The 15,550-nt window shown below is 42.7% G+C and overlaps 2 protein-coding genes across 4 annotated transcripts in view; both read right to left on the bottom strand.

The window, feature by feature from the left end:
• The window catches only part of LOC122554105 (mucolipin-2-like), a 97,798-nt gene extending 92,037 nt beyond the window's left edge, over positions 1-5,761 (bottom strand). Inside the window, exon 1 of one of the 3 annotated variants that reach the window (XM_087990369.1) lies at positions 5,623-5,761. The gene's annotated coding sequence lies outside the window, so the exon portion shown is untranslated. The remainder of the gene's footprint in view (positions 1-5,622) is intronic. The other 2 variants (XM_087990368.1, XM_087990358.1) reach the window with 2 other exon arrangements.
• A 6,302-nt stretch (positions 5,762-12,063) lies between these two features.
• The window catches only part of mcoln3b (mucolipin TRP cation channel 3b), a 39,012-nt gene continuing 35,525 nt past the window's right edge, over positions 12,064-15,550 (bottom strand). Inside the window, exon 12 of the mRNA XM_043700116.2 lies at positions 12,064-12,198. Coding sequence (XP_043556051.2) covers positions 12,064-12,198 — 135 coding nt within the window. The remainder of the gene's footprint in view (positions 12,199-15,550) is intronic.

The following is a 15,550-nucleotide window of genomic DNA, read 5'->3' as shown; positions in this document are numbered from 1 at the left end:
AATTAAAAATCACCATCTACCATGGTGGGATTCAAACCCATGTCAGCTCCTTGGATGCTACCTGACCTGTTGTGCTTTTACAACACCACTCTAAACTCAAACCCATGTCCCCAAAGCATTACCCAGGTTTTCTGGATTCCTAGTCCTGTGCTATGATCACTAAAGAAAGGATGTACTGACACTGGAGAGGCACAGAGGAGCTTCATTAAGTTAATTCTGGAGTTGAGAGGGAGGTTGGCTTATGAGAAGAGTCTGAGGAGACTGGGATTATATTCATTGGAATTTAGGAGAATGAGGAGGATCTTATAGAAACGTATAAAATTATGGAGGGAATAGACAAGATAGAAGTAGAGAGGATCTCAGAAATGACTGCCAGACTACTCAGAGCCCTTGGCGTCATGGTAGCCCACAAACCCACCAACACACTAAAACAGCAGCTAATGAACTCGAAAGACCCTATACAGACAATGAGCAAAACTAATGTCATTTACAAAATACCGTGCAAGAACTGTAACAAACACTACATTGGACAAACAGGCAGGAAACTAGCCACCAGGATACATGAACATCAACTAGTCACAAAACGACATGACTCTCTCTCACTAGTATCTTTACACACAGATAAAGACGGACACCACTTCGACTGGGACAACACATCCATCTTAGGACAAGCCAAACAGAGAGACACATGAGAATTCCTAGAAGCATAGCATTCCAACTGGAACTCTATCAACAAACACATCGAGTTAGACCTCATCTACCACCCCCTCTCAAAAAAAAAACAGGAAATTACATCACCAAACAAAGGAAACCCAAACATATAAATGTAAAGCAGGAATTCCTGCCGAACACGGAACATGTTACCTAGTGACGAAACATCTGGAAATGAACCTTGCAGCTCAGCGAGCAAACCTACACCCAGAACCTCAACATGAGCTACAAGTCTTCTCAAAACTCAGAGAGGATGTTTCCACTGGTGGGTGAAACTAGGTCAAGAGGAGATAGCCTCAAAATTAGGGGGAGCAGATTTAGGACTAAATTGAGAAGGAACTTCTTCACCCAGAGGGTTGTGAATCTGTGGAATCCCCTGCCCAGTGAAATAGTTGAGGCTTTCTCAGTTTTTAAAGCTAAGAAAGATTTTTGAACAATAAAAGAATTAAGGAGTATAGTGAGAGGTGGGTAAGTGGAGTTGCATTGGGAGGAGTGACAGTGAGTACCGGAGGCCAGACTGGAAGGTAAACTTAAAATATAAAACCTTACCTCGTGTACAGGTGGAGCGCACACTGAGCAGGAGCAGACACAGGACTGTGGGGAAGTGCAGTTTTATATTATGGTGGCTGCTTTACCTGAAACACTACCCGGGTAGTGTCTCCCAGCCGTCGTCTTCCTCTAACCAAACAAAAAGGTTTTGTGCACTGGATTGGTGACTAGTTTTTTTTTTTGTTTTCAGTAGTCTTGTTGGGAATTTAGAACAGTGGAAATGGAAGTTAGGGCATTTGAATGTTCCTCTTGGAGAATGTGGAGATAAGGGTCACCACTAGTGTCCCCGCTGACTGCATCTGCAGGAAGTGCACCCAATATTGCAGCTCCTTGAAAACCACATTGAGGGCTGGAGCTGGATGAATTTCAGATCATTTGGGAGTCAGAGGGTGGTTATTGAGAGGAGTTACAGGGAGGTAGTCACAGCTCAGGTGCAAGAAAGAGGCAGATGGGTTACAGACAGGAGACAAAGGGAACCAGCAGGCAGTGCAGGATCCCCTTCGGCCATTCCCTGAAAACAAGTATACCATTTTGGATACTGTTTGAGGGCCGGGGTGGGGGGGAGGGATGGGGGAGGGATGATGACTTTCTAGGGGCCAGCAATGGGGAACAGCTCTCCAGCACAGAGTCTATCCCTGTTGCTCAGAAGGGAATTGGGGAGGGGGTGTGGGGAGGAGAGGGTTGCGAAGACGAGCAGAGCATCAGTTATTGGGGACTCCATAATTACTGGGACAGGTAGGAGGTTCTGTGAGAACTAGAGACACACTCAGTTGGTGTGTTGCCTCCCACGTGCCAGGGTTCGTGATGTCTCTGATCATATTTCAGGGATTCCTGGGGGGATCCTAGCCAGAGATTGCAGAGCTTTTGGCTTTGATCTTTATGTCGTCATTATCTACAGGAATAGTACAAGGCTGGAGGATAGCAAATGTTGTCCCATTATTCAAAAGGGGGAGTAGAGACAATCCTGGTATTTATAGATCAGTGAAACTTTCTTCAGTTGTGGGTAAAGTGTTGGAAAAGGTTATAAGACATAGGATTTATAATCATCCGCAAAGGAATAAAGTTGATTAGGGATAGTCAGCACGGTTGTGAGAAGGGTAGGTCATGCCTCACAAACCTTATTGAGTTCTTTGAGAAGGTGACCAAACAGGTAGAGGAGGCTAAAGCAGTTGATGTGGTGTATGTGGATTTCAGTAAGGCATTTGAGAAGGTTCCCCCTGGTGGGCTATTGCACAAAATACAGAAGCATGGGATTGAGGGTGATTTAGTGGTTTGGATCAGAAATTGGCTAGCTGAAAGAAGACAGAGGGTGGTGGTTGATGGGAAATATTCATCCTGGAATTCAGTTACTAGTGGTGCACCCCAAAGATCTGTTTTGAGTCCACTGCTGTTTGTCATTTTTATAAATGATTTGGATGAGAGCGTAGAAGGATGGCTTAGTAAATTTGCGAATGATACTAAGGTTGATGGAGTTGTGGATAGTGTGGAAGAATGTTGTAGGTTACAGAGGGACATAGATAAGCTGCAGAGCTAGGCTGAGAGGTAGCAAATAGTGTTTAATGTGGGAAAGTGTGAGGTGGTTAACTTTGGAAGGAGCAACAGGAATGCAGAGTACTGGACTAATGGTAAGATGCTTGGTAGTGTAGATGAGCAGAGAGATATTTGTGTCCATGTAAATAGATCCCTGAAAGTGTCACCCAGTTTGATAGAGTTGTTAAGAAGGCATATGATGTGTTAGCTTTTATTGGTAGAGGGATTGAGTTTTAGAGCCACGAGGTCATGCTGCAGCTGTACAGAACTCTGGTGCGGCCGCACTTGGAGTATTGTGTATAGTCCTGGTCACCGCATTATAGGAATGATGTGGAAGCATTGGAAAGGGTTGAGAACATTTACTAGGGTATTGCTTGGTACAGAGGGAAGGTCTTATGAGGAATGGCTGAGGGACTTGAGGCTGTTTTTGTTAGAGAGAGGGTTGAGAGGTGACTTAATTGAGACAAGATAATCAGAGGGTTGATAGAGTGGACAGTGAGAGCTTTTTCCTCAGATAGTAATGGCTAGCACGAAAGGACATAGCTTTAAACTGAGGGGTGATAGATATAGGACAGATGTCAGAGGTAGTTTCTTTACTCAGAGTAGGAGGGGCATGGAACGCACTGCCTGCAACAGTAGTAGTAGACTCACCAACTTTAATGGCATTTAAATGGTCATCGGATAGACATACAAATGAGAATGGAATAGTGCAGGTTAGATTAGATTACTTACAGTGTGGAAACGGGTCCTTCAGCCCAACAAGTCCACACTGACCCGCCAAAGCGCAACCCACCCAGACCCATTCCCCTACATTTACCCCTTCACCTAACACTACGGGTAATTTACCATGGCCAATTCACCTAGCCCAGCACATCTTTGGACTGTGGGAGGAAACTGGAGCACCCGGAGGAAACCCACGCAGACACGGGGAGAATGTACAAACTCCACACAGACAGTCGCCTGAGGCGGGGATTGAACCCGGGTCTCTGGCGCTGTGAGGCAGCAGTGCTAACCACTGTGCCACCATGCTGCCTACAACGGGCTTCCGATTGGTTCCACAGGTTGGTGCAACAGAAGGCCTGAAGGGCCTGTACTGTGCTCCAATGTTCTATGCAGCTAAGGCAACAAAAAGATCAGCCATGATCTTACTGATTGGGAGAGCAGGCTTGAGGGGCCAGATGGCCTTTTCCTGCTCCTTCCTCTTATATTCTTAAGTCTACAGCACAGGAGCTAGCTATTCAGGGACATACACTCTCCATAAATCTCCTGCTGTCATCATCCTTCTTCCCTATCGCACTCACCTATTCAACTTTTCACCACAACCCTCCCCGGTAGTGAAAACATAAGAAAAAAATAAGTTTAACAACATGCTAGGACTCAAGAATTTAAATTTGTGGCAACCCACTGGAAAATATATTTTGATAAATAATGTACAATATACTGAGGAGCGCTGAACATAATGCAGGAGATCAAAAATATTTCAGATATCACTAGTTAACCATTGAGTAACGATAGGCCTGCAGCTGGTCTGATATAAGGTTATGCATCATCAAACCACTATCCTGGTACTCAGAGACAATTAAGAAACTTCTGCTATGGAAAATAAAACATGGTGTATCTTCCACAAACAAAAAGGAAAGGGGGTTATGATTCAGTTATAGAATTAGAATTAGCTTTATTGTCACATGGACTCAAATAAAGTAGTGAAAAGTTTACATGACAGTGTCATCCTCGGTACAAAGTTACCTAGGTACAGATTAAGTAGAAATTCTTAGGGGATAAAGAAATTAGAAAAATAAATGACATAAATAGTTGAGCATTACAGCTCATAGAATTAGAAAAATAAAAGAAATAAAATGTTCAGAATAACAGTCCTTCCAGCCCAGTCCACAAGCCTCTAGTCTGCTTCTGGCCTAGACTCCAGACAGTGCCAGGCTTCACCTTGAGGTGGGAGGCCAGGAGACCACTCTAGAATCAAGACCGGGAGACCATACCAAGGCCACGCTGGGCTATACAGGGCACTAGTGCAACTATATACAGTACTGGTCTCCTTAGGAAGGGATGTAATTGTGTTAGAAGCAGTCCACCTTGTACCTGGAATGGGAGAATTGTCTAATGACAAACAGTTGGGTAGGCTGTGCCTGTACAATTGCTTTGGAACTTCAGAGCATTTGCACTGTGACCACTAGTTATGAGCCTGAACAATTTCTCTCATTTATGGAAACAGTTCAACTGACATTCATTAGTAAAAGCTTCAATTTGTGTGACTGATAGTTCAAATCTTAAATCAGATTTTAAAATTGCTCTCTCAATGTCCTTTCATGTTTCAACTCTGCTTGTCAAAGCAACTTTCACTCTCTCTCATTACCACTCTGGATGCTGGGCTTTTCCTTGTAAGCATGATAAAACAGAGCTACAAGTTTGGGTTTAATGGCTGTGAGGTTAATGATTCTCTCCTTGTCCTTTGTACTTTTTCTACAAATGAAACGCTCATATTCATCTTCTGTCTGACTAATATGTTACAGGCTATCTAGTAAGTCTGCGGTTGATGACACAAAGTTGCTTCACCAGACATCTCACTCCAAATTAACACAAAACTTCAGAAAGTTTACACAGCTCTGAAACACCAGTAAAAAGACATCATGCTGTGAGAAAACTTGCATTCCCTACGCACTTTAGATTAGAATAGTGAAACATGGCAACAATTACAATTTTAAAAGTCAAAAACTTATTAGTTGAATTTTAACGAGTCTTAGAAACAAAGAGTGAAACAAATAAAATATTCATGACAAAAATACACTGCGCAAGAATGAAAAGTAGCCATTTCAAAACCTGAAATCTTGGTACAATTCGTCACTGCGGATTTCATAAGTGCTGCGGTTTTTGGTCGAGAAAGTTTATTTTAAAAAATGCAAATCAGTATGGTGTTCTGAACCACCCAAACTTCATTGGACAAGGTCAAAGATTAACAGAAGAACTTTCAGTTCAATGCAAATTTTGCAAAACAATCAATAAAATTGAACCGTACAACACAGGAAGTGACTTCGGCAACAACTGATGAGATTTGATCAGCTCAGTGACAATGTGTAACTGACAGAAACACAGAGTTTGAATCATCGTGTTGTAACCGACGGTTATCACTAAAACAAAAGCTCATGCAGAGAAAGGACTGCAACGTGCAAACGCTTTAGAGGTTTATCTATGGTTTATTAACCCTTGTATTTCCTGGACTCTGGCAATTAACCATTCTCTAAAACATTGCCAAGGACAACCAAATTAAAAACCTTTTTATTGTCATTGAGTTAAAGACTGATTAGCAAGGTTAGATCTCAGGGTAGGAGAAAGTGAGGTCTGCAGATGCTGGAGATCAAAGTTGAAACTTTATTGCTGGAACAGCACAGCAGGTCAGGCAGCATCCAGGGAACAGGAGATTCGACGAAACGTCGAATCTCCTGTTCCCTGGATGCTGCCTGACCTGCTGTGCTGTTCCAGCAATAAAGTTTCAACCTAGATCTCAGGGTATACAGGGAGAACTAGCCATTTGGATACAGAACTGGCTCAAAGGTAGAAGACAGAGGGTGGTGGTGGAGGGTTGTTTTTCAGACTGGAGGCCTGTGACCAGTGGAGAGCCACAAGGATCGGTGCTGGGTCCTCTATTTTTTGTCAATTACATAAATGATTTGGATGTGAGCATAAGAGGTACAGTTAGTAAGTTTGCAGATAACACCAAAATTGGAGGTGTAATGGACTGGGAAGAGGGTTACCTCAGATTACAACAGAATCTGGACCAGATGGGCCAATGGGCTGAGAAGTGGCAGATGGAGTTTAATTCAGATAAATGCAAGGTGCTGCATTTTGGGAAAGCAAATCTTAGCAGGACTTATACACTTAATGGTAAGGGCCTAGGGAGTGTTGCTGAACAGAGACCTTGGAGTGCAGGTTCATAGCTCCTTGAAAGTGGAGTCATAGGTAGATAGGATAGTGAGGGGGGCGTTTGGTATGCTTTCCTTTATTGGTCAGAGTATAGGAGTTGGGAGGTCATGTTGCAGCTGTACAGGACATTGGTTAGGAAACAAATTCATAAAGTAAATTGAGAATGGGAATAATCACAGAATCTCTATAGTATGGAAGCAGCCAGTTGGTCCATTAAGTCCTCACAGACCTTCAAAAAAAACACCTGACCTAGATCCACCTCTCTAACCCTGACCCACCCACCTCCCAATCTCTGTAACCCTGCATTTCCCATCACTTATCCAGTCAGCCTGTATATCCTTGGACACTGTGGGCAACTTAGCATGGCCAATCCACCCAGCTGCACATCTTTGGATGGTGGGAGGAAACTAGAGCACAGTGATGAAACCATAAAGGAATGGGGAGAGTTTGCAAACTCCACACAGACCATCATCCAAGGCTGGGACTGAACTCGGGTCTCTGGTGCTGTGAGGCAGCAATGCTAACCACTGAGCCAACATGCCATCCAAACAAGCGGCAAATAAAATCCAACTGAATAATGAACATAGCTTTGGAGGATGTATTGGATTATGTGAAGTTCGTTGGTCAGAGAATTAGAGCTTTGAGAATTAGAACTGTATGAGCTTTTAAACATGGCTCCTTCACTGTCTCTTCACAGTAGACTCCCTCTGCTGGTATTTGTCTATGGTAGATTCAAGTGCAAAAAAAATTGCACAATGCAATTTTCAATGGACTGCAAATGCATGAAGCATAACAGGAACCAGTGGAAGATTTTTGGGATGGGACATTTGTAGATATGAAGTAATGTAATGATACTTCCAGAGACATGTCCAAGTAAAATTGGAAACATTACATCAAGAATTGGCACATTGAAAATTAGGGCTCATTCACTCAGTGAAGCCAAAATAATTCACTCTGAATAGCGAAATGGACAAAGGGACTTGCTGCAAAAGTTTAAACTCTGACTAACAATTCTGTTGATGATAGAAAGTAAATACAATTCCCGATATGAATTGTAGTGCCCACATGCAAGGCAAGTGAATTTTTGGAATAAATTAGAATGTGGGTGTCACTGGCTAGGCCAGCGTTTACTGCCCCTCCCTAATTGCTCAGGGGGCAGTAAACCACATTGCTGTGGGTCTGGAGTCACATGTAGGCCAGGGCAGGTAAGGATGGCAGTTTCCTTCCCTAAAGGACATTAGTGAATCAGATGGGCTTTGTCCAACAATCAACAATGGATTCATGGTCAGCATTAGACTCTTCATTCCAGATTTTTTTTTTTAAAATGTTGAAATTAAATTCAAATTCCACCATCTGCTGTAAGAGGATTCGGACCCGGGTCCCCCAAACCATTGTCTAGGCCTCTGAACTAACAGGCTAAAGATAACACCACTAGGCCGTTGCTTCCTTGAGTTCGCTAGTTCATTTGGTATAAGGACACCCACAATGCTATTAGACAGGGAGCTCCAGGAATTTAACTCAGCACATTTTGCAACACAGGAAACCAAAAAGAGTGCTATTTGTGTTCAAAGTAGCTATTTGAATACAAAAGTTAGTTAAGTAGAAGAATCAGCATAGCAGCTGAATGATCAAAGGGTTTGCTATATAACAAGCAAATGGTTAAAAGGGCGCTGTGAGAACATAGTCACTGTTCTAATGTACACTGCAAAATCCCAGTGATAAATAACAGAGATTACTTGAAGGATAAATATTGGCCAAAACATCATAATCTTGGAACACGCTTCCTAATGGCACTGTGTCCCCATACAGCACATGGACTCCAGCAGATCAAGAAGGCACCTGACCACCACCTTCAAGGGCAATTAAGAATGGCCACAAACACTGACCCAGTCAGCAACACCCACATCCTGAGAATGAAAAAGATGGTCATCACGCCCACAAATTATTTGAATGAACCTCTTTGAAATAACTTTTCAGATGTTCCCAAGGAAGCAAAGAACAGCACGTTGATGAGAAGCTTAAACAATTTATTTCACATCCATAGACAAAATCCTATTTATTTGCAATATTCCTCATTCTGATTAAGATTTCCCAAACATATTACAATTCACAGAATCCAACTGATTAATATATAAAATGATTGAATGTTGGCTCCAAATTAGCTCATTGTTAACAGTCACATTTTGGTTTGTAACATGACCTGGTGTCAATACTTATTCAAACTTTCCAAAATCTCTCCATCACCCCCATCATTTGGGGACCACACAACAACCCACTAGAAAACCCAGGAATTCTGTGCATGAATAAAAAAAACAATGAAGACAGCAGAAAACAGAAATAAAGACACAATGTGTATAACAACGAGTCTGCAACTAGCATCAAAGCGATTCTACTTCACTCGCACTTGGATGAATCCAGATTTTCTCCAGTACTTTGATTTTCATTCTAATATTTGCTGGATTTTTCCTCTTCACTGCCAACACAGATGATTGAATCCATTTGAGATTTGGGTTTAGGTGGCAAGCTGTTGAACTAAAAGACAGTTCCCCCATCCCCAAGCCAATAGCTAACAATCACTGAGTCCCTTGCAGCAATACTTAGAGAATCGGACAGAGTTACCATCCTCAGAGCTCCAGGATAATTGCACTGAACAAAATTCTTTTTTTTTTTTTAAAATAAAGGACGCTAGCTAACAGTTCACCCTAAAATTAGAGACATTAACAATGACAAGGTCTTAACATTATAGTAGACTCACAGATCAAACAGGCAGGAGAAGAGTATTAAGACAATAAGACAATCACAACTTGTGTAGGGCTAAACCTGTACTGTTAGACAACCCCATCTGCAGTCACAGAACCCTCGTGTTAAACATCATTTCAAAGTGCAGCAGTTGATATTTGTCTTGGGAAGATGATCATTTATTCAAAGCTGAAAATCCAGTCGCAACTCCAGTTGTGTCCCCTTGCTGTTTGAGAGCAGGTCAGCTCAACATGAACTGAAACAAATGAGCACCAGGTTTTCCCTTTCTCACCAGCATCCCAAACTCGTTAACAGTCTCCACTTGTCAGGCCAGATTTGAAAAGGCTAAAAGGCCTCCTTTGCGCATCTATGTTGCAGTGTCAGACCTATAAATGTTCAAGAAAAGAAAACTCGAAGATTACCACACACAAAACAATTCTTACGTTCCAACATTGCATTGCCATAGTCTTAACGTCCCAGAAGGTGGCCATTCAGCCCATGATTGCTCTTTCTGCACAGTCAGTCCCATTCCTCCTATTCTACCCCATTGCCCTGAGTTTATTTACCTGAATTTCTCATCCAGTTGCCTTTTAAAATTAATCATTGCCTCCAGCTTCATAAAGAAACAAGCATCAGGTTAGTACCACTCACTGTGGAAAATAAGTTTCCAAAATCTTAAATCTGTGTCCCACTGTCTTGGAACTGGAGCTAATGAGACTCCATATTGTGAAACATTCTCCATTGATTTACAACATGCAGTCATAAATTACTTAGCATAAAGTAAATCTTTTAACAGAAGCATTCAAACAGTCACCTACACACAGTCAGCATAACAAAGCCATACCCTTCCAACAATTTTGCAAGATGACTGAGCTCTCAGTGCATCAAGACCCATGTCTAACGCTAACTCTTTCTCTCCCAGGAACCTCCCATACCATCTTAGTTTTATCAAAACTTGCCAATTGCATTTACAGAACAACCCACACCACAGAAAGCCCCAATGACACCAACTCACAACACAAAAGCATCAAAAGGTAGTGTAACCTCTCTCATGTTGAGCAGTGTCAGAAAAGGTATTCAAAGGGTAATTCTAACAGAGCAGGAGACAGAGACAGTGCGAGATCTCAGTGAAACGTAATAGTTAACATTCATCTGTTCCTCATGTTCAAAATGGTGCAGGAACTTCTGAAAAGGTTAATAAATCATAAAAAGGAAAATAAGTAATTGAAAAAGTTTATAGTCATTTAAACCCAATTTAAAAGACGACAGAGTCTAGATTAGAGTGGTGCTGGAAAAGCACAGCAGGTCAGGCAGCATCCGAGGAGCAGGGAAATCAACACTTCAGGCAAAAGCCCTTCATCAGGAATAGAGGCAGGGTGCCTGTAGAATGGAGAGATAAATGAGAGGAATGTGGGGGTGAGGAGAAAGTAGCATAGAGTCCTTGTTTTTACCTAAAAGATGACAGGACAGGTATTGTTATAGTCATAGAGATGTACAGCATGAAAACAGACCATTCGGTCCAACGCGTCCATGCCGACCAGATATCCTAACCTAGTCTAGTCCCTCCAACCAGCGCTTGGCCCATACCCCTTTAAATCCTTACTAATCTTATACCCATCCAGATGCCTTTTAAATGCTGTAATAGTACTAGCCTCCGCCACTTCCTCTGGCAGCTCATTCCATACACACACCAACCTCTGAAAAAGTTGTCCCTTAGATCTTTCCCCGCTCACCTTAAACCTACGCCTTTAGTTCTGGACTCCCCGACCCCAGGGAAGAGACTTTGTCTATTTATCATATCCATACCCCTCATGATTTTAAACCTCTATAAGGTCACCCCTCAGCCACTGATGGTCCAGGGAAAATAGCCCCAGCCTGTTCAGCCTCTCCCAATAGCTCAAATCCTCCAACCCTGGCAACATCCTTGTAAATCTTTTCTGAACCCTTTCAAGTTTCACAACATCCTTCCGATAAGTAGACCACAATTGCACCCAATATTCCAACAGTGGCCTAACCAATGTCCTGTACAGCCACAATATGACCTCCCAACTCCTGTACTCAATACTCTGACCAATAAAGGAAAGCATACCAAACGCCTTCTTCACTATCCTATCTATCTGTGACTCCACTTTCAAGGAGCTAGGAACCTGCACTCCAAGGTCTCTTTGTTCAGCAACACTCCCCAGGACCTTACCATTAAGTGTCAAAGCCATGCTCTGATTTGCTTTTCCAAAATGCAGCCTCACACATTTATCTAAATTAAACTCTATCTGCCACTTCTCAGCCCATTGGCCCATCTGATCCAGATCCCGTTGTAATCTGAGGTAACCCTCCTCGCTGTCCACTACACCTCCAATTTTGGTGTCATCTGAAAACTTACTAACTGTACCTCTTATGCTCGCATCCAAAAAAGTTTTATAAATGAAAAGTAGTGGCTAGCTGGCAGAAGCCTAATTAATTACAGCCACACTAGATGAGCAATAAGCTTTAGTGTGAAGGTTCAAGTGTCTGGAAAGTTATTGCCAAGGTACAAACAGATGAATCTTCCTTTCAGGGCAGGAGATCACGACACCAACTGACAAACAGATTTTTGACACAAACTCACCTGCGACAGCAGCAAGTGAGAGAGAGGGGCATCTCTGTTTCCACTCGATACCTGCCAGAATCTGGCAGGTCTTTACACTCTGCTATAAATACACGCAGGTCAGTCTGAGGAAAGCCGTTCCGCTGGTAAAGCTGAAGGAAATAGGAAAGTAGCAAATGCTGATTGAAATCGCAAACTTATTTGACATGTTAATGAATTTTGTTCAACAATCCCATCAATCCATTTGCATTTAGGAAAAGGGAACACCTAATGGTAAGGTCCTAGGGAGTGTTGCTGAGCAAAGAGACCTTGGAGTGCAGGCTCATAGCTCCTTGAAAGTAGAGTCGCAGGTAGTGAAGGTGGTGTTTGGTATGCTTTCCTGTATTGGTCAGAGTATGGAGTACAGGAGTTGGGAGGTCATGTCACAGCTGTACAGGGCATTGGTTAAGCCACTTTTGGAATACTGTGTGCAATGCTGCTCGCCCTGCTATAGGAAGGATGTTGTGAAATGTGAAAAAGGTGCAGAAAAGATTTACAAGAATGTGGTCAGAGTTGGAGGGATTGAGCTATAGGGAGTGGCTGAATAGGCTGGGGTTGTTTTCCCTGAAGCATTGGAGGCTGAAGGGTGACTTTATAGAGGTTTATAAAATCATGAGGGGCATGGATAGAGTGATTGGCAAGGTCTTTTCCCTGGGGTGGGGAAGTCCAGAACTAGAGGGCATAAGTTTAAGGGAAAAATTTAAAAGGGACCTAAGGTGCAACCTTTTCACACAGACTGGTATGTGTACGGAATGAGCTGCCAGAGGAAGTGGTGGAGGCTGGTACAATTACAACATTTAAAAGGCATCTGGATGTGTATATGAATAGGAAGGGTTGAGGGGGATATGGGCCAAGTGCTGGCAAATGGGTTAGGATATCTGGTCAGCATGGACGTGTTGGACCAAAGGGACTGTTTCTGTGCTACATAACACTGACTCTACAACCCAGGAGATGTATTTTCTCTCAGTACATCTTGCCCGGAAATTGAATCAGACAACTAGAGACAGCCTGGTTTGCTGCAATTACAGCCAGACATTCTGATCAAATGTCAAATCAAAAGCCAATCTGAATGGCTCCCCAATAATATTCAGAACCAAAAAATGTTACAGCTTCAAACAGCTCCTTCAGCTCATTGTACAAAATATCCAAGATGTAAGGTTGGAGGGACAAGAAAAGTTGAGAACAGCTTTTGCAAACACTCACCTCCCCTGCCACATAAGCAGTGCATAGACCACAACAAGTCACCGTTAGTTTAAAAAATACAAATAGATAAAATTTTGTTAAATATATTTCATCTATAAATCACTCAGACACTTAACAGCCAATGAGGTCCAGTCAATATCATTTCACATTTTTAATCAATAATTGGGTTCCAGTCTGAACAATTTAGGTAAAGGAAGCAGTATTTCATTACTGCAGCAGGGAACACAACAATGGGTCAAGAGTAAATGGAGTTAAAGGGGGAATAATAGATACAAGAAATAACAGCACATGACCATCCAGGCCATCAAGCCTGCTCCGCCATCCAGTAAAATCACAGCTGATCTTCACCTCCACCTCCATTTTCTCACCTACTTCCCATTTCTGCCATTTCTCAAAAAATTCTATCTCTCCCAGCCTTAAAAATATTTAAAGAGGGAGAATTCACAAAACTTGGAGGAAAAGATACCAAAGATTCACAACCCTTTGAGAGGGGAATTTTCTCATCTTGGTCCTAAACATTCCTAAGGGTTATCCCAGCTTCTGCCTTCTTCATTCCACAGCCAGTCCAGGGGAGAGCAACTTCTGTGTAAATGGGGAATTTCTTTCAAACCATTCAGCTCCAGAATTGGCTGAACCGATTACTCAACCCCTAGATATCAAGGGCTCAGGTCATGCCACAACATACTTCGCTCATACTCAGACCACAAAAACAAATGGAAACGGTACAATATCAATTGACAAAGGACATCCATACCCTGCAAAAGGGGAGCAGTCAGTACAAAGCATTCTTCATTCTCGGGATGAGGGCACCATGGGAAAAGCCAGTATTTATTGCTCATTCTGATTTGTTTGGACACAGACAGAAAACAGGAGCAGGTGGCCATTCGGCCCTTTGGGCCTGCTGCACCATTCAATACAATCATGGCTGATCATCTCAGTCCCCTGTTCCTGCTTTCCTCCTCACCCCCACCCCGCATACCCTTTGATCACTTCAGGTCTAAGAACTGTATTGAACATCTTCTTGAAAGTATTTAATATGTTTTGGCCTGAACTCCTGATCAAGGGCTTTTGCCCGAAACATCAATTTCACTGCTCCTTGGATGCTGCCTGAACTGCTGTGCTCTTCCAGCACCACTAATCCAGAATCATTTTCTGCAGCAGCAGATTCCACAGGCTCCCCACTCTCTGGAGGAAAACATTTCTCCTCATCCCAGTCCTAAATGGCCTGTCTTCTATCCTTCAACTGTGACCCCTAGTCGTGGGCTTCACAGTCATCGGGAACATCATTCCTGTGGGGTCTATCCTGTCTAGCCCTATGAGAATGTTACAGGTTTCTAGGAGATCCCCCCACTCATTCTTCTAAACTCCAGTGAACACAATCCTAACTGATCCAGTTTTATTTCATAGGTCAGCCCTGTTACCCCAGGTGTGTATCTGTTAGCAACGGAGTGGGTTTTAAGTTACACATCCTTCAGAACAAGGAAATGATTTGGATAATTAGGAAAAGTACTGAACAGACAGCTTTACAGATATCAGAGGGGATATTGGTGGTGCATGGTAGTATCCCTACATCTGAGCCAGGAAGTTCAGATTCAAGCCCCACCTGGTCCAAACGTGTGACATAACATCTGACTGATTGGAACATTTCTTGCAGATACCAGCAATATTTTAAATTTCTAGATTTTAAGTGAATTCAACGTGACGGTACTGCTCCTTTAGCAAAGTTATGCTTGGCTTTTTTCTTTCCAGAGAGGTTGCAAAAGGGTTTTAGGGTCAGTTTGATTATAGCTAACAGATACTGCCTCAGGAAAAAGGCTTTCAAGTTTAAACAAAAATTTGCACTATGGAAAGGGGAGCAGGCAGTCTCCCTGGTTTTCTCTGGTTTGGTTGTAACAGAATGGCTGTTCACTGAAAGTGGTCAGTTTTGAGGCTGTTGGTCCAGGAAACACCTTCACAGAAGGTGTTCCACACCGAATCTCCCCGCCAGCTCTCTCTCCTGGAAGAGCCAGTGTTTGATTTTACCTTTTTTACCCAAGGGGTCTTTCTGGGGATTCTTGCAGGAATTTGGAGGATCTGTTGGGTGTGCGGATAGGTTATGTTAATCTGTATTCCGTTCTCCTTTGTTAATGCTTCATTCAGTAATCTTGTAAATAAGTTATTTTCATTTAAAACTAAGTGGTTTGACCAGCTGCATCCCTCCTGGAATATCCACCACACAGCTGCTTAAAACAGCCAGCAAAGTTAGGGCCCGGGCTACTTTAT

This window comes from Chiloscyllium plagiosum, unplaced genomic scaffold, assembly GCF_037043375.1.
Source record: "Chiloscyllium plagiosum isolate Xiang-an unplaced genomic scaffold, Cpla_swu_hap1 HiC_scaffold_9, whole genome shotgun sequence".
In the NCBI taxonomy this organism is placed as follows: Eukaryota; Metazoa; Chordata; class Chondrichthyes; order Orectolobiformes; family Hemiscylliidae; genus Chiloscyllium; species Chiloscyllium plagiosum.
This window is presented reverse-complemented; position numbering and strand designations above follow the sequence as displayed.